Source organism: Dromiciops gliroides, chromosome 2 (genome assembly GCF_019393635.1).
Source record: "Dromiciops gliroides isolate mDroGli1 chromosome 2, mDroGli1.pri, whole genome shotgun sequence".
NCBI lineage: Eukaryota > Metazoa > Chordata > Mammalia > Microbiotheria > Microbiotheriidae > Dromiciops > Dromiciops gliroides.
This window is the reverse complement of record NC_057862.1, coordinates 313,763,476-313,786,172: the sequence shown is the minus strand read 5'-3', so window position 1 is coordinate 313,786,172 and position 22,697 is coordinate 313,763,476. Positions and strand designations below refer to the sequence as shown.

Sequence of the window (22,697 nt, the reverse complement as noted above, 5' to 3'; positions counted from 1 at the left end):
GAGAGCAAGAGAGGAAAACCCTAGTTTGGATCTATTCGGTATAGCCAAAGAGAAAAACTTGCCTTTCCCTAACAGCCCACATGAAGTTCTCTGCAACCACCCCAAAGTCTGGACCAAAAGCCCTCGCTTCTCCGCAGCTCCTCCCAGAAGCCCCTGTCCAACAGGAAGCAGGGCCATACTCACATACAGCTCCAAGCTAATTGGGTGGTAGCACCAATTAACATGACCCACAGGTGGCAGACATCACTTCCTGCCTCCAATCCAACCTTCGACACCCCAGAAAAGTCACCTCATGCTTTCTCCTCATGGTGGAGCCTCCCTGTAATATCATTCTCAGCAGGTTCGTAGCACTCTGATTCTCACACTCCAAACAACACTTTTTCCACTGTATCATGTTGCCTCATGGTTCTATTTGCCCTAGAATGCTCTTATCTTCATTTAAAATTCCTGTAAAATCAAGCTTAAATGTCACCTTTTCCAAAAGACTATGAGATGTCCACATTGATCTCCCTTTCTGAACTCCTATAGTACATATTGACTGTATCACTCTATTCAGTGATAGAATTATGTATTTATAATGATACTAAGTTGTTTCAAGGGTATAATACAGCTGTTCCCTAGGGGGATATAGGATCATAGATTGAGTTCAAACCTTCAGTTTATTGTTGAAGAAACTGAGGCCCAAAGAAATTTATACTTATGCTGTATGAATTTACCATTTATACTTCACAAAGTACTGTCCTATACATTACTACATATTATTCTCATAACACAACAGCTGGTAGGCAGAGTACATATCCTATTTTATATATTAGGAGATTGAGATTCAGGCTGATTTGGCTAAATTTACATTTACTAACAGCAGAAATAGGATTAGAACTTGGGTCTTTTGATTGTTTATTTAATCTACCAATACACATTTATTTACTAAGAATCTACTATATCCTGAGAACTCTGTCCGCTCTGGGAAAGTCCCTGACATCAAGAACTTTGCCTTCCATTAGTAGAAACAACTAAATCCATATATACAAAATAAAGGCAAGGTAAGGTAGTTCTTAGGCATACCAGGAAAATTTCTAAGTTTGACGGAGGAACAGAAACAACGAAGTCTCCAGGCTGAAGCAAATAGGTTTATTGAGAGAAGGCCGCCTCATCTCACAATAAAGCTGGTCATCCAGGGGTTGGACCTGAAAGACCCAGAATTACAAAATCCATGGGTTTATATACCCTTCCAAAGGTTGCACTTATATAACAGTATTAATCTTAATTAGTAATTTCTAAAATTAAAGCATAGTCTTAGGAAATATGGGAAACTGTCTACGTGACCATAATGTCAGCATTTTCCAATACTCTTATCAGTCTTATGATGAAAACAGGGTGGGTCATAGTCATGCTGCATAACCCCCCTCTATTAGTCAAGCTTGCCACTGGTAGGCTGTGTGAACTCCTTGAGTCAAGCATGACACCAGTAAGTTGCATAACCCTCATGGTGTCTAAAATATAATATTGCTGACTACTGTATCTTCTGATATTACTTAATGTTTGACATTGGAAAGTTAGTCAGAAGAGAGACTTAAGCTATTAATATAATTATAATAAAAATAATATATAAATATAATAAATCACAATTTTAGTTAATATATTGATTATTATATTAATTAAATCACTTATAACTATGGTAAATCTCTTATAACTAAGGGATGGGGAATATCTCACTCACAGGCAGGATTTTGAAGGAAACCAAGAATTCTATTTTTTTCATTTAATTTTTTTATTAAATCATAAATGTATTTTATTATTTCCAGTTACATGTAAAGATAGTTTTCAACATTTGTTTTCATAAGATTTTTAGTTCCAAATTTTTCTCCTTCCCTTCCTTCCTCCCTCCCCAAGACAGAAAGCAATCTGATATCGGTTATATATGTGCAATCACATTAAGCATATTTCTGCATTAGTCATGTTGTGAAAGAAGAATCAGAACAAAAAGGGAAAAACCTCAAAAAAAACAAAAAAAAAAAAAGGAGAACAAGTATGGTTCAATCTGCATTCAGAATCCAGAGTTCTTTTTTTCTGGATGTGGAGAACATTTTCCATCATGAGTATTTTGTAATTGTCTTGGATCACTGTATTGCTGAGAAGAGCTAAGGCTATCTGTTGATCATCACACAATGTTGCTGTTATTGTGTACAATGTTCTGGAAACCAAGGATTCTGAGAGGTGAAGGTGATTAGTAAGTGCATTCCAAATATGAGAGACAGCCAGTACAAAGGCACAGAAATGGGATACAAAGTGTTATATGTAAACAACAGCAATAAAATTTTGAGTGTAACAGAGTGCAGAAAAGAGAATGATGCATAATAAGGTTGGAAAGGCAGATTGGAGCCAGGTGGTAAATGCCCTTAAGAGCCAGCATGGTTTATATTTCATCCTAAAGGCAATAAATAGGCTTCCATGCATTGCTTCTAGTTCTGCCTCCTTCCAACTCATAGTCATTGAATGGACGTTGCCTAAAAAAAATTGATAGATGGGAAGGACCTTAGTTTAGAAAGGTCAAAGTCACCCACTACATCCTGGGCCACCGCCAGTCACCTTGACTTTTGTCTTAACACTTGACTTGGATGACTCTGAAGGAGTGAGGCTGACAACTTTGCACCGCTCTGTCTCACTTAAATCTAATTCACATGCAAGTCAAGACATTACCCTCATGATGTCATTGGTCCTCTTTGAGAATGAAGGACAAACAACAACAGTACAGGCCCTCATCATGTCACATCTGGATTGCTGCCATAACCTGCTCTTGGATCTGCCTGTGTCAAGTCTCTAGTCTATCACCAATCCAATTTATCCTTCATTCAGTCACCAAAGAGATTTTCCTAACTTATAAATTTAATCATCTGACCCCACTACTCAAAAAATTTAAGTAGCTTTCTATCACCTCCAAGATCAAATAGAAAATGCTCTGTTTGGTTTTCAAAGCCTTTTATAACCTAGCCCCCATCTACCTTTCCAGTATTTTTTTTTAGAGCAGTTGTTTCCTTTTTATTGTTTCAAGTTAGACAGAGGCTGTGGGCCTCAGGGAGGGTACAAAGGAGGAGAAATGGAAAGATAAAAGTGGGATGAAGGACCCCTCGGTCTGCCGAAGACACCAGCAGCCTGCTGATGGCCAGGGAGGTGTTCTCTTCTCCAGAGAGGGTCCCCCTTCCCCCCATTGTATTCTTCAGGGGATCTAAGAAGCAGCAACCTTCAGAAGATGCTCTGTTTTGGTCAAACTGAGGCCTGAGAGGTTGTGATGAAAAAGAGGACAGATATCAGGGCTATCCTTGACTGAAGAGAAGCCCATTTCTTCTGCCCTAATAAAGTTCTCACCACATATGTATCCACAAACATACCAGGGCATCAGAGATTTCAGGGCCACAGAGCCAGGCAGTCAAGCAAGCTCTGGGATGAAGGGCCTCCCCTTTCTTCTCTTGTTCCCTGTCAAGGTTAATTTTTGCCACCAGATTCCTTTTTCATGGCCCCCTTCTCTGGGGCCTTCAGCAGGGCCAGTTTCTTGGGCAAGCTGGTGCCGGCTTTCATCATAACCTCATGTTCAATCTTCTTTCGGATACCAACCTCCAGGTCCTTCTTTCGTTTCTGCTGCTGGATCACCGGGCCTTTTTTGGGGGCTATGACTCGCCCGCCTTTCTTTGGCCCCAGCAGGCTGAAGAAGCAGACGCTGCTGATGCTTTCTTGGCGGGCCTCGGGGCCTGAAACTTCTGCTTCCCTTGAGCCATGTCTGTGCCTATAGACTGCAGAAAAGTCCCTTTCCAGGATTCTAACACCTTACTCCCTGCCACATCTTTTGTGATCCAGTGACACTGGCCTCCTTGATATTCCTCAAGGAAGAAACTCCATCTCTTGGGTTTGGACATTTTCTCTAACCATTTCCCATGGCTGGAATGCTCTTTCCTCATCTCTACTATTGCCTTTCCTGGCTTCCTTAAAGTTCCAAGTAAAATCCTCAATTCCAATGACATCCTTCTGTTATTTATTTCCTATTTATTTTGTATATAGCTTGTTTTTATATAATTGTTTTCATATTGTTTCCCCCATTTGATTGTGAGCTCCTTGAATACAGGGGCATTCTTTGGCCTCCTTTTGTATTACTAGTGCTTAGTACAGTGCCTAGGACATTGTTGTTTGTCTTTCCATCTCAAAGAGGACCATGATATCAGAAGGTAATGTCAGGATTTACAGTGTACTGGATTTAAGTGAGGGAGGGCTGTGTAAGGTTACCAGCTTCACTCTTTCCTCCAGAGCCATGTGGGTTCAGTGGCAAGATATACACCAGCATGACTGAAGATAGCCCTAGATGTTTAAGGTAATTGGGGTTAAGTGACTTGCCCAGGGTCACACAACTACTTACTGTCTTAGGTGAGGTTTTAACTCAGGTCCTCCCAATTTCAGAGCCAGTACTCTATCTATTGTACCACCTAGCTGCCCTGCTTAGCACATAGGAGGAGCTTAATAAATGTTTATTGATTTATTGATTAATGTTAAATTAAGTGACTTAAATACAAAAAGAAGCAGATAGAGGTGGCTGGGTGTGGAAAATATGACAGAAGTGGTATGGAAGAGGGGTAGAAATGGATGTGCGGTGCAGGGTTAAGGAAATAGGCAGAGTTGGTATCTAAAAAAAAAAGATAACTGGAATTGCTTGAAGAAGGCAGTTTTATTGTGTAAGAAGGTGGTTCCTAGGAAACATTAACTCGACCTTCAACTGCTTTGTATCCATTTTGAGACAGAATGTTCTCATGTATAACAAAATATTTATTATAGTACTTTTTGTGGTAGCAAAAGACTAAAATAAAATTGATTATTTAATGGCTAAACAAATTACATTGAATTGGAATTTTTTGCATTGACAAAAATGAAGAATTCAGAGAAACAGAGAGAGACAGCAAAATAATTAGAACCAGGAAAATAATAATAAGTACAATAACTAGAATATAAACAAAGATAAAAATGTCTTTGTTGCTAAAGTTCAGGTGAAAGATCAGAGACACTGTCAGACAGTGCCAACGTGTATGGCAATGGGTTTGTGAAACATTTTTTTCTTTTTCTTAGTCTTTTTGGAGAGAAATATATTCAGAAGTGAATTTATAAAATCAAAAGGGATCTACAATTTTTGTAAAGAATGAAAGTTCTCAGACATCAAGGTTTCAGTCTACTTAGTTGAGAACTTTAAAAAAAGGTTTTGATTTTTTTTTAAGTATTAAGGTATCAGAGTAATGTACAAAGTGATTGAAAAGTAGTGGTTACACATAAGATTCTTAAACACTGAGCCAAAGCAACAGTGGTTAAGAAGACTGATAGAAAACTGGTTGGTTGGTAGAGTGTACTTTATATTGTATTTTGAGGCTTACAAAGTACTTTATACATGTTAGCTCATTTGAACCTCACCACCACCATATAAATTAGGTACTGTTCTTATCATCCCCATCTTGTAAAGTATCTGAGGCAAAATTTTAACTTAGCTCCTTCTGATTCCAAATTCAGTGCTCTAAGATCGAAGGTAGTCATGACAGCTGGTTTGTCAGCAAAACTGACTAATTCACCAGTGGTATCATGAGACTTGTGATACCACATGGGTTTCTTTAATACTTCCATGCATCTATAATCCCAGTGATTTGGGAATTCCCTCCAAAGGTGAAGATCACAATTCATCTACATATTTTAATCCTGTGGGATTCCTTTCAAAATCTTTCTGTAAATCCTTGGATTCACTTTCCACATGCTCAGGGTTTCCTCTTACATTACATGGGCATAAATGCAACACACAGAATGTCCATCAGTTATCTCTGAACCTCTCTATATGACTGATGGGCATCCTTTTGTATTCACATATCTCTTTAAGGAATCTTATACTACTTTTGTTTTCAATTCTTTGTTGATAATACGCAGTTATTGACTTAGGCCCACCATGTATCTCTCCAGTACCCTTTGGATGACCTGGAATTGTTTTCATTATAAAGTGACTGTGATAGTTCAGAATTTTCAATCATTATAGCAATATAGGAAGAATATTAATATTGAGAAGTTGGATGTTCATGAAAAAATGTGATCATTTAAAGCACTACAATTTTCTAAATGAAACCCTTTTCACTCTTTTCCTCCTATTACATTCTGGGCTCAGTTCATTATCCATCTGCTGTGTCTAAGATACAGAAATATTGGCCAACTGTATGGCTTATTATTCATTCAATTGCCTATCAGACTAAAGCAGTCAGATGCCATTCTACATCAACTTGATTTTTCCTTTCTGAATAATTAGGCCAAACTTTTTAAAGTGCTTTTTAAAAATACATGAGCCTAGGGGCAGCTAGGTGGCGCAGTGGATAAAGCACCAGCCCTGGATTCAGGAGTACCTGAGTTCAAATCCGGCCTCAGACACTTAACACTTACTAGCTGTGTGTCCCTGGGCAAGTCACTTAACCCCAATTGCCTCACTAAAAAAAAAAAATACATGAGACTTCATTCTTTCAGAAAGTAACTGGACTCTTGACTGGTCAGTCTATCAACAGCATTTATTAAGTGCTCACTGTGTGCTTAGCCATTATGGTCATTTGTAGAACAATCTATAATTATTCATAAATGGCCTGATTCAGTGGAAGGCAGAATGGATATGGGAGTCAGAAGATGTAGTTTGGAGTCCTAGAGAGGGTCCAGAGTAACCTTCAATAAGTTGCTTCCCCTCTCTAGGCCTTAATTTCCTTACCTATAAAATGAGGTGAATCTCTAAGTACCCTTCCAGGTCCAAAATGGTATGCCTATAAAATAATAATAATTAACATTAATCTGTGTAATGGGGACTAGACAATGAGAGCCCAGTCCTGGGAACATATGCAAGCCATGACATATAGTTTTTCAAAAGGCTATAACATACATATATTCTCATTTGATTCTTCCAACACTCTTGTGAGATAATTTCTAGGAGAGGGAAGTAAAATCACAAAATGTTAGGGTTATAAGTGACCACAGATTCTGATTCCCTCATTTTGATGAGACTCAGAGAATTTAAGCAACTGTCAAGGTCACTCAGCTAGTTAGTGACAGTAAGAAGACTGCAACCCAGGTCTCTCCGCTTCCAGTTCAGTATTCTTTACTGTTGTGAACATGGGCTCTATAATGACTATATTATATATTAGAATTTCTCTTTTTCACAGGGGAGCAGGATAATGGAGTTACACAACAACCAGCCAATGAGAAAGATTTCTGAGGCTCAGTGCTTTTTGATATACCAGTGATCCTTTAAGAGTGAACTCTAGCAGAATTTGGTGATATCCGTGGCTGCCAGAAACCACAGGAACATCCCCGATCAGCTCAAGGGAAACATTGAGCAGAAGCTGCAGACTCAAAACCTTGCTCAGGACTTTCTAAACATCCTGCTGCCTGGCTTATTGTGTCTATATAAGTATTCTCCCTTAAACCCCGTTCCCTGCCCCAAAGCCTCTAGAAATTATTTTACCCTTTTTCTACTCCCCTTTGAGCAGCTGAAGAATTCTTTCACCTCTTCTCCCTTGTAAAATCTCTTCTCCCCTACAAGCCTGTTCTCAGACAATAAATGCATTTAATTGGTGTATTGGACTTTTTCATTTAAGGTTCCTTTATGGGCCTGGGGGTTATTAGTTAACAAGGTACATTGAAATAAATGAAAAAAGGGAAGCAGCAGTTTCCTGGAAAGAGTAGTGGATTAACAGCAACATTGTGCCATGATCAACTATGACAGACTTAGCTTTTCTCAGCAATACACTCATCTAAGACATTTCCAAAAGGCTTAGGATGGAAAATGCTATCCACATCAAGAGAGAGTCTGAATGCAGGCATACTCCTTTCACTTTTCTTGTGGTTTTTCCCTTCTGTTCTGATTTGTCTCTCACAACATGACTAATGTGGAAATATGTTAACATGATTACACATGTAGAGCCTTTATCAGATTGCTTGCTGTCCTGGGGAGGGGGAAGAGAAGAAGAGAGGGAAAAACATGTGGAACTCAAAATCTTACCAAAATGAATGTTTAAAACTATCTTTACATGTAATTGGGAAAAAATAAAAATACTATTAAGTGAAAAAGAGAGTACTAGATTTAGAGTAAAGGGACAAGAAAGACCTGCTTTCCAATCCTGCTTCTGACGCTTAGGAGCAGTGTGTCTCTTAGCAACACTATGCCTAGATGCCTTCATCTGTAAAGTTCCTGAAATCTTTCAATCTATGATCCTAATTACCTGTGTGACTGTGGATAAGTGGTTTTCTTTTCCTGGGCCTCAGTTTCTTCACGTGTAAAATGCGGGACTGGACTAAACCCCTTATCTCAAGTGCTCCTTTCAGTTTCAAAAAAAAAAAACAGCAACACCCTACAACCATATCATCTATTAACCCATAGACATTATCGCCCCTTACATCTTCTCCTCCCTGTAAGGAAGTCAGGTATTCTGCGCCTGCGCTCTTTCCTCCTCCCATTTGCGCTTAGGGTGAGCAAAAGCTTTCTCTCCCTCCCCTCAGGCTTCCTGGGCAGGAAGTGCGCATGCTCAAGAGGAACGCCCTCCTCTTTCCCGGTTTCCGCCCTCTCTTCAAACCTGTTCTTAGAGTCAGGAGAACCTGCGCCTGCGTCTGTTACTGTGCCCCGGAAGCAGTTTTTTGGCCCTCTGACACGTAGCAACAATACCGCTTTGGGGATCAGCTGCAGACCCTGGGGAGATTTTTAAGGCCGCTGGAGCTGCTGCTTCACGGGGTAAGTATCCGCGGGCCTGGCGTTGAGCTTGGCATGCCCTTCTCGACCACCTTGAAGCCCGCTGCTGCCTGGCTCGGTCCTCCAGCTGCCTTATTGGGGTGGAGCCGCTCTGAGAGACTGGGCTCCTGCTTGCTTGGGCCGCGCCCCCCGCCCCAGGCCAGGCTCCGGGTTTCTGGTTCTCTGGAATGGGACTGAATTTTTCCACCAACTGTTTTCCTCCGTGTCTGTGACGTGTCGGGGGAGCGAGGTAGGATCCTGGGGGAGTCACAGCCGCGCCCACCCCGGGGCTCCTCCTGACCCAGCATTTCCCTGCCCCCCACCCCCGATTTCCCTATGCTGCCCCTCTTAGGCTCCCCGAATTACCCAGCGCTTGTACCCCCTTGATTCCCTGGATTCTCTGTTTTTTTTTTCCCCAGAGGCATTGAAACATGATGATGATTTGTTTCCTCCCAGCCTGCCACGAAGCAGGATTTTTAGCAGATCTGGAGTTCACTTAATCAACTGCGGGGTTTTCTTCCCCTCTTCTGTTGCAGATTATTCGCAATGTCAGGGTTCGACAGCTTTAATACGGATTTCTACCAGACCAGTTACAGCATTGATGACCAAACACAGCAGTCTTATGATTATGCTGGAGGGGGACCATATAGCAAGTAACTTTTGCATTTTCTTTACTCTTGTTTTGGGTGCTATTGGCATAGTGACAGTAGAAGGCATTCGGGACTTTAGAGTCTGAAAGCCTGAAAAACAGTGTTCATATCCTATTTCTTAGAGCTATTTAGCAGTGTGACTTTTGGGCAAGTAAATCACTTAGACCCTGGAACCCTGAGATTCATCAACTGTCAAATGGGTATAGTAGTAACTTGCATTAATTACCTCACCAACTTGTTGAGAAGAGAGCATTTTGCCATAAAAAGCTAGATAATTGCGTTAATGCTATTATTATTATTAGGCATTTGTACTTTACATTTTGTCATAGTAGAGTGCATGTGTACATCCTTATGCAGAACTTTGAATTTTTACAACCTTGTCATAAGAATAGTATTACAAAGGATGTTTTTACAATGTGAGGTGAGGAAAGAAAGGTTAATTAATCCCTTTAAAGTTTATGCTGCTGTATATCCTATTTACAATTTCTTATTTTTTGCAAAAGTGTCAAGACATAAGTTGGACTACACTTTTCAGCAGACCAAAAAAATTCTAGTGGTAGAAACTGCTGGTGCTTAGAAAATGGAATAGTACTAACCAGTCTTTTGTGGTGAAATGTTTTTGAAAGCATCTACTTAAGGTTTTATTTATTATTTTAAAATCAGTTCATTTTCAGACTTTTATTCGGATTATAATAGGAATTAGAAGAAGTGAAAGGTAGCACTGCTTAATGGAATGTGAATTTCCTGTTATTGAAATACCTTGACATGCAGCATTTTAGAACTCCTTTTCATTATTCTTCATTCTCCCTCCCTCCCACCAACAATGTGTGAAGTAAAAATTTCCATTTTATCAAGTTGGCTAGTTGTCTCAATTCCATTGTCAGCAGAACTAAGAGAAGCCAAAGATCTGAGTCCTGTCCTGAATTGTTACTAATGTACTGTGAATCCACAAATTTGGTAGTAAAAAACGTGTAGATGAAGTCTTCATGCTGAATTATTTTTCTAAAGTTTGGTTCCAGTTGAGCTGCATTAACAAATTATTTCCAAGTGTATTTCTCTAACACTGTTTCCTCGCCTACAATATTTAATTTTGCTGCTTTGCTTAATCTTATCCTTAAAGTAACTTTACTATCTGTTTTGTTTGTACTTAACCTCATTTCAGTTCAAAATGCTGTAGATGCTTGAATATTCTATTGTAATGTTTTTCACTCAGTTCCAACCCAGCAGATATAGTAATAGATTATGTTTTAAAGTATTTTCTAATTTACAAAGTACTTTCCTTAATAAATAATATCCCAGGTTTATACATAAAGAAACTGAGGCCCAAAGAGGTAATGAGTTTGAAAGATAGTCACCTAATGGCCTTCTAGATGATGACATTCCTGGCTTTAGAGCATGGTTTGAGATAATGCTGGTAAAACTAAGAAATCTTATGTTTTAGCTTTGATAGCTTTAGGTATTTAAGTCTTTACACTATTGGATTTTGCCACTGTCTCATATTTCTTAATTAGGTCTGCAACCTAATGACATTTTAACATCCTGCTCTGTCATCTCAGAAGACATGCTGACTTTCTTGATTTAGTTTGATTATTATAACAAAATTCAGTGGTAAATTTTCAATCTATATTGACAGTAGAAATCCTTAGCTCTGGTCTTAGCTGGCACAAATGGCACATTTCTTTGGGTACCTTTTATACTTTCTTTCAGAAAGTAGTCCTTTGCTTTTACTCTGCAAAGTAGTTCTTAAATTTTGCTTAATTTCATCTGTGTATGCTTCAGAATCATAGTGCTTTAGGGTGGGGGTGGGGGTGCAGATTCAAAATTTTTTGACAATGAATTAAGGGAGTTAAGGGTGTCCCAGTGAACCAAATCCTTCATTAAGTCCTTGAAATAGATGTATAAAATCTAGGAGTAAAGAGAACCCTAAGCCTACTGTGTAACATTGAACAAACCACTAAACCATTTTGAACCAAAGTTTCTTCATCTATACACTAAAGGGGTTGGATTAGAGGTTCTCTAGAGGCTCTTGCAGACCCCCACATTTTGAAATCTTGCTTTTAAAAAGATTATATTTTGCTCAAAACTTCTTTTAATATAATATCTAGGGGCAGCTAGGTGGCGCAATGGATAGAGCACCGGCCCTGGATTCAGGAGAACCTGAGTTCAAATCCGGCCTCAGACACTTAACACTTACTAGCTGTGTGACCCTGGGCAAGTCACTTAACCCCACCAAAATTGCCCCACCAAAAAAAAAAAAAAACCCAAAAAAAGCAAAAAAAAAAATATAATATCTAGGTTAGTGCCATGTACATTAAGAAAATGTAGGCTCTTTCTGTTGTGGTAAAAAAATATGAATTCTCAGATGAGATTTTGTGTATGAAAATGCTTTCAGAAGTTTAAAAGAGCCATTCAGATTTGAGGTGTTGCCTACATATGCAGAGGACTTGAACAAAGAATAATTAAATTTGTATCTTCTGGTTTGATATAAAATTAATGGAATTTCTTAGAGGTTTGGATATTTCCAAAGCAATGGATAATAGAATAAAATGAGTTTAGGCTTAGTAAATTTCTAAATCCTAATAGAAAGTAACTCATGTAGTATATATGTGGAATATTGTCTTTTCAAATATTTTTAACAGCTTAGTTTCAGTTTTATTCTATAAGCACCACTTAAAAAACAAGTTATTTAGTTTAGATTTTGATTGTCTATTTTCACATAATGGTCTTGTGAAGTGTTCATATCAGTACATGGTCATGAAGTACTTAATTACAAGTGCAAATACCTTTTTATTCCATATAATAAATACCTAGGATGTCTCTAATTTGAAAGATTTCCTCTTATACTCCTCCTTCTCCCTGTCCCCCTCTCCCTCACTATCCTCCTTTCCTCAACCCCCTTTCTCTTCCTGTCTTCCTCACCAATTTTCTTTTTTATAACAACCATGGGACAGACTAAATCACTCACAGTTGCTAAATATGGTTCTTCAAAAACACCAACATAAATAGAAATTAAGATTTATCTATATTTCAATGAAAAACATTCAACACTCTATTGGGGACTCTAACACAAGACCCGAGGGGGCCATTGGATGGGATTTCCAGTAAAATATGAAATGATTACATAGGGGCTAGAGCAGGTTTTTTTCCTATCCCTTTTACTTTTAATAACCAATTTTGTCATCATGGTGTCAGTTGAGGAGGAAAAAAAAAGATATCATAAGTCCTGGGAAGATGAGGACAATTTAGTAGTTGATAAAGTGTATATGTTGAGAGCTTTATAACTGAACTAAGACTTTTTAACACCAGAATCAGAGTGTAGGAGTTTAAGCTTTATTTATTGATTAGTATTGGGGAAGAATGAAAACATTGTGGAGTAATATAATTTCCTTTCCTTTCCAGACAGTATGGTGGCTATGACTACTCTCAACAAGGCAGATTTGTCCCTCCAGAAATGATGCAACCACAGCAGCCTTATACTGGACAGATTTTCCAGCCAACACAGGCATACACTCCATCTACCCCACAGTCATTTTATGGAAACAACTTTGAAGATGAGCCACCTTTATTAGAAGGTACAAGAGTATTTTCCAGACAGGATAAGATATTTTAATTCTGTAAATCTGGTAAAATAAAATTTTCAGATAATTCAGAAACCAGATCTAATTTAGACAAGTGTCCTCAATCATTTCTATTTTTAAAAGAAATCCTCTGTGTGGGTAACCTATTTTAACAAACTTTATTGAGATTAAAAACTTCTTCAAATAGGTCATTCAATCCCACATGTTAAAGATAAACTTGAAAGCAATAAGAAATACATTTTTATACAGTCATGTTGATTTGCAGATAGATAACAGTGCTCTGTTTAATAGAATTGATGAAATTTTAGCTGTGGAAAAAGTAAAAGAGAGAAAATGTAAATTTGTTTTTAATGATTCTATTCTACCCACAAACATTGTGGCAGACTATTGGTAGTATAGTACACTACCACACAAAAGTGATGGTTTTGAAAATTTTTACACTGAATTCCAGAACTCTGTAAATTCTTTCTAGATATACCTTAAAATGTAGTTATTACAACTGTGCAGAATATGTATTTATTCCATCCCATAGAAGCCTTGCTCTACCACCATACTAGAAGAGTTCTATGCTATAAACACAGAATATTCTACAGAATATATAAAATAAATGCTTAAAGTTTAGGAACACTACTACTATTAAATAGCATACCTACGAATTCAACAATCCTTTACAGAAACAGTTTTATTACTTTAGAAAAAATTTATGGTGTTTTGATTAAACTGATGTTTTTCTCCTAATTTAAAATGATGGTGAAGTATAGAGTCAAAAGTGGAATTCCCTATAACTTTTTTTTTTTTAATATTTTACCTTTCGTTAGAATTAGGAATCAATTTTGATCACATCTGGCAGAAAACACTAACAGTGTTGCACCCATTAAAAGTAGCAGATGGAAGCATCATGAATGAAACCGATTTGGCAGGACCAATGGTTTTCTGTCTAGCCTTTGGAGCCACATTGTTACTGGTAAGTCTTTAGGCATAATTTTTTTTTTAAATTATATTGATCTCTTCACATATCATAAGAAACAAAACAAGCAAAATATCCCTGGGAAGTTTTCACCATATTATTTCTCATGTCATGAATAGTGTTGAAATGTTTGGATCTCCAGTTATACCAATTCATCCTTCCCATGGGCACAAATTTGTCATATCCCTAATGAACTTGGATGATTTTGAAATCTGTTAAAAAAATTTTTGTTCAAAACCAGAAAGTCTGGTTATTACGGAAAATTTTAAAAAATAAAATATCTGGGAATCTTGTGCAGTTCCTATTCCCTTCTTACAAAATGACACATAGTTAAACATAGTAGATTTATTGCTCTATATTTTCTTTGACAAGAATGATAGTGGTGGTTCTTAAATTTTTGTTTAATTTTAGGGGTTTTTTTCCTCTTTATTTTATCATTTAGTTAAATAAAACTTGCTTAAAGAAAACTAGAATTTTTAAAGTTTTCTTTATTTTCTTTAGGCTTTTGAGAAACTAACATAAGCGTGCTTTAGAATTATTGATTTAAAAATATTTATAAATCAATTCAATAAGACCATTGATAATTTTCCATAAACTTTTTCATTGTTTTCTTTTTAGGGAAGGCATTTTAACTTGTAAGCTTTTGAAATGTTCTTTACTGGAGTAATAATATGTACATAGAAAGAGAAGTACAGTTATGGTATAGGAAGAGAACTGGATTTGGTGTCAGAAGATCTACATTCAAATCCATGCACTGCTGCTTTTATTTGGACAAGTGACTTAATACTCTGAACCTATTTCCTCACTGTAAAATAGAGGAATGATGATACTTCTAGATTAAGTGAAATAAATTTACAGGCACTTAACTAAAGCAGCATATATCCCCCCTTTCCCCCAGTCTGGACTTTCCGCTAAGGAAACTCTTACAAATACATATTTGCAGCTGTTCTACAATGTATGGTCTTAATGTTGCTTGGGCCACATGTCAGAGGTGAGGCTTGAACACAGGTCTTTCAGACTTCAAGGCCAAATGCTCTATTCATTATATGCCTCATGATATAAATTATTATGATTTAAATTAGTATGATGGGGGGATGAACTCTTAGCAATTCATTTTTTTTTTCAGAGCATACACTATATGAACATTTTTTTTGAAAGCATAAAAATAAAATATGGATTTCCTTATTTAAACTATTATTATTATTTTGCCACCTTAACTTTGAATCACCCAGGGATTCTAATGTAAAGAACTTTTAGGAAGGTAATCATTTTGTGGATTAGTTTAGGAAGCTGAAAATGTTGCCTTATTTTTTTTAAAAAATTGGGTTCACTCAAAATTAAGCTGGTTATAATTTGACTGAACTGTGTTATCACAGATGCTTTCAGTGCCCTATGTATTTCATATCTTTCCTTTGTGTAAAATTGGCAACATGTTTTATTTTAGAAAGGGTCAACTTGTGAAACTATTGTACTATTACTATTACTAAGTACTATTTTTGCAATATATACTGTTATAATAAAATTAATGGTTACACATCCCCATAAAAGTAAATTCTTTTTAATTTTAGTTATTTGAACACCTTCCAAGTATACTAAGATAGCATTTGTCCGAATATTCTGAGTGGGTCACTTCTTGTTTCTGTGGCATAGTATATGCCTAGAAACAGAAGGTTCAGATCAGAAAATCAACATGACCTTCAGTAATTTTTGCCATTTTGTCTTAAAATGTGTAATCTGAAAAACTGAAACAAAAGTGCTGTGCCTTATACTACTCAACCTTGATTAGTGTTTTCCATTTTTCTATGTCTTTTTGTGTGGGGGGAGGTGGGGGGGGGCAATGAGGGTTAAGTGACTTGCCCAGGGTCACACAGCTAGTAAGTGTCAAGTGTCTGAGGCTGGATTTGAACTTAGGTCCTCCTGAATCCAGGGCCGGTGCTCTATCCACTGCGCCACCTAGCTGCCCCAGTGTTTTCCATTTTTAATAAATGGTCCTATATTATCATAGACAGATATTTTAAGCCTTAGTAGTATGGTACCAGCTAGGATGAACCCACCTTCTTATTTCTTATCTCTTCCCCCTTCACCAAACTGGAAAAAGACCAAAGTATCTATGCATATTTTCACATAAAGTATTGTTTAATGAATAAAACACTTCCTAAAAATCTGATTCCTGTTTTGTAACATGATTTTTCTTCCCTTAATTACAGGCTGGTAAAATTCAGTTTGGATATGTATATGGGATCAGTGCAATTGGATGTCTAGGAATGTTTTGCCTGTTAAACTTAATGAGTATGACAGGCGTCTCGTTCGGTTGTGTCGCTAGCGTACTTGGGTATTGCCTTCTTCCAATGATCCTACTTTCCAGCTTTGCAGTTATATTTTCTTTGCAGTAAGTATTAAATATTTAAACCTTTTTGTTCCACATAGTAGTTAAGTACTACCTATTCTTATCCCTTTGGGAATAAACAACACACAGTTGGCATTGAAAATTATATTTAAATTATTTTAAATCAATATAAAGAAATACCATATTGGGGTTTTTTATTTTGTTAACATTAAAATTATGGTAGTTTTATAATAGAGTCTAATTACTTTGATCCCTTGGACCTGTGCTTATTTGTATAGATAAAATATGATGTATTAAAGTATACTGTACAAATTGGAAACAAGCTGCATGGTGCTAGATAGTTTTTAATCTTGTGGTTTATAAGATTTCAGACTGCCACTGATATTCTCTGACCTTCGATTTATTCATTGAAAAGCAGTTAAGTGCCTAGTAGCACATAGTTATTTATCTACCTACCTATTTATCTAATTTCATTACAATTTATGGTTTTGACTACTGTCTTTAATGTTTATAATCTGTAGTACTTTATCTTGATCCCAAGGAGAACCTTTTCTTGCTGCATTTCAAAATAAAAGGATAGGAGATTGAATAATTTTTCTTTCCACTTCAGAGTTCTTTGTTGACTTTACCAACAATATCCAAAGAACTGATAGAAAAAGGAAAAATTACCCCCTTTCCTGTGAGGGGTTGGACTAGATAATTTCTGATGTCTCTTCTAACTGAGTACTGTGAAACCTCTGATAAATAGAAAATAATGATTTATAGTGACTAATACCTTGTATATCAAATTGAAGATCCACAAGAGTTCTTAGCATTTATTAAATACCTACTCTTTGGTAGACACTGTGCTAGGTGCAGTGCTCAGGATTCAAGTACAAAAGGGAGATAGTGTTTGCCCCAAAGTTGCTCTCATTCAGAAATAAGTAAATGTAAAGTAAATTTAAAATTAAAAAAAAAACAAACATTGATGGGGGAAGGCAAGTACTAATAACTGAGAAACTTCAGAAGAGTTTCTTAAAGAAAGCACCAGAACTTAGCCTTAAATAAGTGAGTTTCCTGGGGGTAGAAATAAGGAGATTATTTCAGTCATGGACCCAGGAAATAGAATGTCACATTTGGGAAACAGCCTGTGTAGACCAGTTTGACAGAAGCATAAGTACAGAGTAGAGAGGAAGTAATGTGTAATTACCCTGGAAAGATAAGCTTAAAGCAGACTGTAAAGGTCCTGAGTTTGTGTTTATCCCAAAGTTAGTGGGTAGCTACTCAGTCTTCTTAGGTAATATGGTCAGTCCTGTACTTTATTATTTTTTTTAATTTAAATTTTTTTTAAAAAAGTTCTAGTGCAATTCCTTTTATTACCTTCCTCTGCCACCTGTCCCCCTGCAAATGAAAGCATAGACTATGAAACGTAATCCATTGCTAACAAAGATGCTGACTGGTTGCAACCTTGTGAGGTAGGCTTTACTCAGGTAGTTGAAGCCTGGTGCTCATGAGATATCAGACAGTCATGCCACACAAGGCACCTTAAAAGTACATACCACTTGCCATTTGACACTAGAGTATACTTGGATGGGAATAAATTGTAACAATTGGAATGACATCACCTGCTGGAGAGTTACTGTAGGAAAGCTCTGCCATGAGGAGAAGGCATCTGAGGGCAAGCAATGCAGCTTTTCTATGGCATCAGGAAATGACGTTTGCTCGTGGGTACTGTCTATCAAAGCTACCAGCCAATTAGCTTGGAGCTGTATGTGCATGTAGATGGGATGTTCCCAGTTTCACAGGAGGCTTGTGGGATGAAGAAGGGGTGGTTCTCTCTCTTTCGTCAGGACTCTCTTGGAGAGTGGAGCTAAAATGCACTCTCCCTTTGATAGATAGATGAATCTAGGCCTCTTTCTGTCTTCACCAAATTCTTATTCTCCTTAATAAATGCTTAAAAGTCATTACTCTTGCTAAAGCTTCTAATTTATTGGCGACCACTCATTAGATATTTTAGACAGACTAGCTAGAATTTTAGCTCCTTACAAAATCTGTTCCTGCTACTAGAGAAACACTTCCATGGCCACAGTTCTACTGATGACAAGTTACTTCACATTTTAGGTGTGGCCCTCTTGTAGGAACAATATCTTTCATGTAGGCCCAGCCCTGTACTTTAGCATCAATATCAGTTTAGCAGCTGTGTGAAAGATGTTTTGGAGAGGGGGAAGCCACATGCAAGGAGACATTAAGATGCTTTTGCAATAATCTAGGCAAGAACTGATTCGGACCTGGACTAGAGATTTTTGGGTGTAGAGAGAAGGGGGAGAGAAGATAAGTTATTGAGGTAGAATTGACATTGCATATGATTGCATATGAGAAGTGAGTGAGAGTCTAGACTTGGGGATGATTGACAAGTCCTAAGTTGCAAACCAAGTGCCTGGAAGAATGGTGGCACCCTAGATAGAAATAGAGAAGTTAGGGTGAATGTTGCATTAAGCAGGGAAGGAGAATGAGTTCAATTCTGTACACATTAAAGTTTTAAGATATTGACTTTAAGATGCTTTTCAACATCTAAGTGAAGGTGTCTGGTGGTCACTTGGCAATGCAGAATTGATGGTTAGGAGAAAGGTTAGGTTTGGATATATAGTTTTGGGGATCATTTGCATGGAGATTATAGTTGAACTCCTAGGAACTAATGAGATCACCAAGAGACAGTACAGAGAGATAAGGGTGAGAGCAAGGACAGAACCGTGGGCTATACGTGTAGGACTTGGATGCTGAACCTGCAGCAAAGGAGATAGAGGATTCCTCTGAGAGGAAGAGAACCAAGAACAATAAACTGAATCTAATAAGATGTAATTTAGTAGGAATAAATAAAAGCCCTTCATTTGTGAAAGTGATTTTCTTGAGTCCAGATTTATGATGGAGAAAGTATGTGGAAAACATTTTGTATTTTTGGAGGGGGGGTGATATTAATGGACTTTAACCTCAGTATGAATCAACAGAGTAATCTGGAAGTGTCTGTAATGAGAGGTTGGATAATTCTACTTTATTCTGCTCTGATTATATCATGTCTAGAGTACTGTGTTCAGCTCTGGCTCAACTCTATTAAGGAAATTGTTAAACCAGAGAAAAGCCAGAAGAATATGACCAGGATGGTAAGGGCCCAGGGCCCAGATTTCACAAGGCTCATTTGAAGGAACTGGTAATGTTTAGCCTGAAAAAGGGAATATATAGAAAAACATAACAGCTGTTTTCAACTATTTGAAAAGCTTAACATGTGGAAAAGAGATTCGATTTGTTTTGCATTTTGTTAAGAATTGCTATTAGAGACATTTTTAATAACTTTTGGAGAGGAGATAGTGACTGAACCTACAAATGTTTGATGTCTAAGCATTAATACTTCAAATGTTACTTTAACTCATTGTTATACTGTTTTTAGAACTCTTGAAAATAATTTAACCTGCATCTTTTGTTGTTACAGGGGAATGGTAGGAGTAATTCTCACTGCTGGGATTATTGGATGGTGCAGTTTCTCTGCTTCCAAAATTTTCATTTCTGCCTTAGCCATGGAAGGACAGCAACTTCTAGTAGCATATCCTTGTGCTTTGTTATATGGAGTCTTTGCCCTTATTTCCATTTTTTGAACTGAGTACCTTGGATATTGGACATCAGTGGGCCAAATACTAAAAATATAAAGGACATTGAACTCTTAAATTGGACCAGCAGACCATGCTATGCCATCACTATCATGGAGATTTAACTCTTGACCTTTGGAACAATGGGAATAAACATGTATCTCTTGTTCATTTTTATAGAACTTTTGATTACTTGGAATTACCTGCAGTGTGCCTAGCTTTAAGTTTAAGTGTTCGTGCTTATACAAATAAAATGTAATGTTTCTTTCCTGTTCCTACAGCTTTTAGAAAAACAACTTTGTTTCTTGCAAATTATTTTGTTGTTTTTGATAGATTTTTATCAAACAAGGGTGAAAGAAACCACAAGCAAAGATACTCCAATGCTAGATCTGTTGCAAAATTATTTCCCAAGGTATAGAAGAAGAAAATTTTAGCACACTTGAACCAAATGCACTTGAAGCAAATGTGTGATTCCTGATGTAATGTGTTGTGAGTTTGCATTTCAAAAGTTATTCCTTTAAATTGTCTTATGCACAAGAACTTGCTAAATGCAAAGGGGTACAAATAACTCGGTCTAGTTCTGATAGACTGGAAATGTGAATAAATGTTTAGATATTAGCAGAAATAAAGTGACTAGGACTGGCTGGTCAAAACTAATGCTCATATTAACAAATTGATACTAGGTTCACAGTACTTCCCAGAAAAAAAAAATCACTAAGCTTTTTGAGAAGGATACTTAAAATATAGCAGTTGTCAGTATTGCAGTTATCAATGTAAAGTACATTTGATGCTTATCAATTAAATTTTCCTGAAGTAATTTTACCTGTTGTTGAGTTGGATTTTTCTAAATCATTTTCTGTCTTTCACTTTCTTTGTCAGTACTGGTTTTGAACTCTATTTCCTGATCTCAACAAAGCTTTTAAGGTTAGGTTTAAATGATAACAAACTTAAATGGAAAAGATTAAATATAAAGAAATTTAGTACATCTGTAATGTCACTTTCTCTTGCTATTATCACAACTACATTAGTCCCATTCTGAGTCGTGTTTTGTTGTTGTTTGGCCAGTCTCTATATGGAAATCATACATTTATATATTGATCGTTAACATGAATATGTTGAAATCTTCACTGGTTCCAGATAATTAGTGCGGGAAAATGCTGAATTTCAAGAGAGGGAGAGAACTTTTTAAGCATACTCATTGCAAAGACTATGTTGTACCAGTTTTTTACAAATGCTTAATTTGTTTATATAATGCTGCATTTTTTGAGATCATATTTTTGAGGCCAAAAGGTGACAGAAACAAATTTAACATGTATTTTAAGAGATATTTTTCATTTTAAAAAATATTTTAGTCTTTTTATTCTTCATAAAAGAGTTTTTGGGGGGAGAAAGTATCTGTCAGTATTTGGACAGTTTTAAAAATAGCTTGTCAACTTTTGTTGTATTATTGCATGCTGGATCAGTATACTTTTTATTACCTTTTCATATTAAACTATCTTTGCATTTTTCATGAGTAAGTTTTTTAAACACCTTCTGTAATGAAAAACTTTAGTGAGCTCCTGCTAATAATATTAAATTTTTCACAGAGAACAGGGTGAAGAACTAATTGTTCTTTGGGAAGTCCATCCTCCCACTGCTCTATTTAGGCTTGAAACAATTGACCCTTCATCTACATTCCCCAAATATGTTCAGTTGTGGTGAGTGCTTAGTTGAAGTTTTTTACTTATAGTATAAAACACAAAATCTCAGATAAATAAAAAGGGGGTAAAAAACATATGTAAAACACTCAGCACTGAACAAAGTACAAACGAAACTGATTCCCTTACATCTATCTGAAGTTCTTTTACCTTTGGCTTTTTTTGCTTATTTGTGTGTATCTGTGTATACATACCCATACACATATTCATATACATGTAAATATGGTTGTAGTCACCATCAGTTCTACTGGTCTTAACCTTCATCACTTTATAAAGGTTTTACCATATTTCCTTATATGCTTTATATTTACATTTTTTAATGAACTTTTTTTTTCCAATAAACTTTTACTTTTTTGTATTTTGGTCAGGTGTGAGTGGAAGGTAGGTCTTAGCACCTGTGATTTCATTAGTAATAGAAATTCCAGCTTCTTTCACCTGTGCAGATTAACAATTTATCTTTAACCAAGCTTTCGGGAATTTTGCCTGGAGCACTAAGATGTTAAATAACTTACCATAGGGTCACACAACTAGTATGTGTCAAAGACAGGACTTGAATCAGTCTTCCAGATTCAAGGCTACTGCTCCATGCTTCTGTTCATTTCTCAGTGATAATGTGGTTTTTTTTAAACAAATAAGGAATAGCTATGTTGTGTTTAACCCATGCATAGCTGTAAGTTGGCTCTTCCTTATGCCACCTGACTAGATGTGTAGTAATATTTGCCCCCTCTCAAACTTTACTGGGGTGTACAAAGCTATATATAGGTCTAATATATATTTTTATTTATTTGTTTTATTTTATCTTTTTTTGTGTTTTTTTTAATATCTTCATTAGTCATTTTGTGAAAGAAGAATCAGAACAAAAGAGATTAACTTCAAAAAAGAAAAAAAAAGAAAAAAACAAAAGAAACAGTATAGTTCAATCTGCATTTAGAATCCACAGTTCTTTTTTTCTGGATGTGGAGAACATCTTCCATCATAAGTTCTTTGGGCTAATATATATTTTTAAAATATTGTTCTTCTGTATCCTCTGATATTGGGTACCAGATAAAAAGATAACTATAAAAGAAAATATTT

At 36.6% G+C, this 22,697-nt stretch overlaps 1 protein-coding gene and 1 pseudogene across 2 annotated transcripts; one reads left to right on the top strand and one right to left on the bottom strand.

Moving 5' to 3' along the window:
• Nucleotides 1-3,483: 3,483 nt before the first annotated feature.
• LOC122739914 lies at nt 3,484-3,773 on the bottom strand (annotated as a pseudogene).
• Nucleotides 3,774-8,623: 4,850 nt separating this feature from the next.
• YIPF5 (Yip1 domain family member 5) lies at nt 8,624-20,748 on the top strand. 2 transcript variants are annotated; one of them, XM_043989288.1, is made up of 6 exons: nt 8,624-8,770; nt 9,304-9,420; nt 12,817-12,989; nt 13,814-13,959; nt 16,170-16,351; nt 19,773-20,748. In XM_043989288.1, the coding sequence occupies exons 2-6, from the start codon at nt 9,314-9,316 to the stop codon at nt 19,933-19,935; spliced, it is 771 nt and encodes a 256-aa protein (XP_043845223.1). In that variant the 5' UTR covers nt 8,624-8,770; nt 9,304-9,313; the 3' UTR covers nt 19,936-20,748. The 2 variants fall into 2 exon arrangements, with proteins under 2 accessions (XP_043845223.1, XP_043845225.1); XM_043989290.1 differs by lacking the exon at nt 8,624-8,770 and having other exon boundaries at nt 9,304-9,416.
• Nucleotides 20,749-22,697: the final 1,949 nt, after the last annotated feature.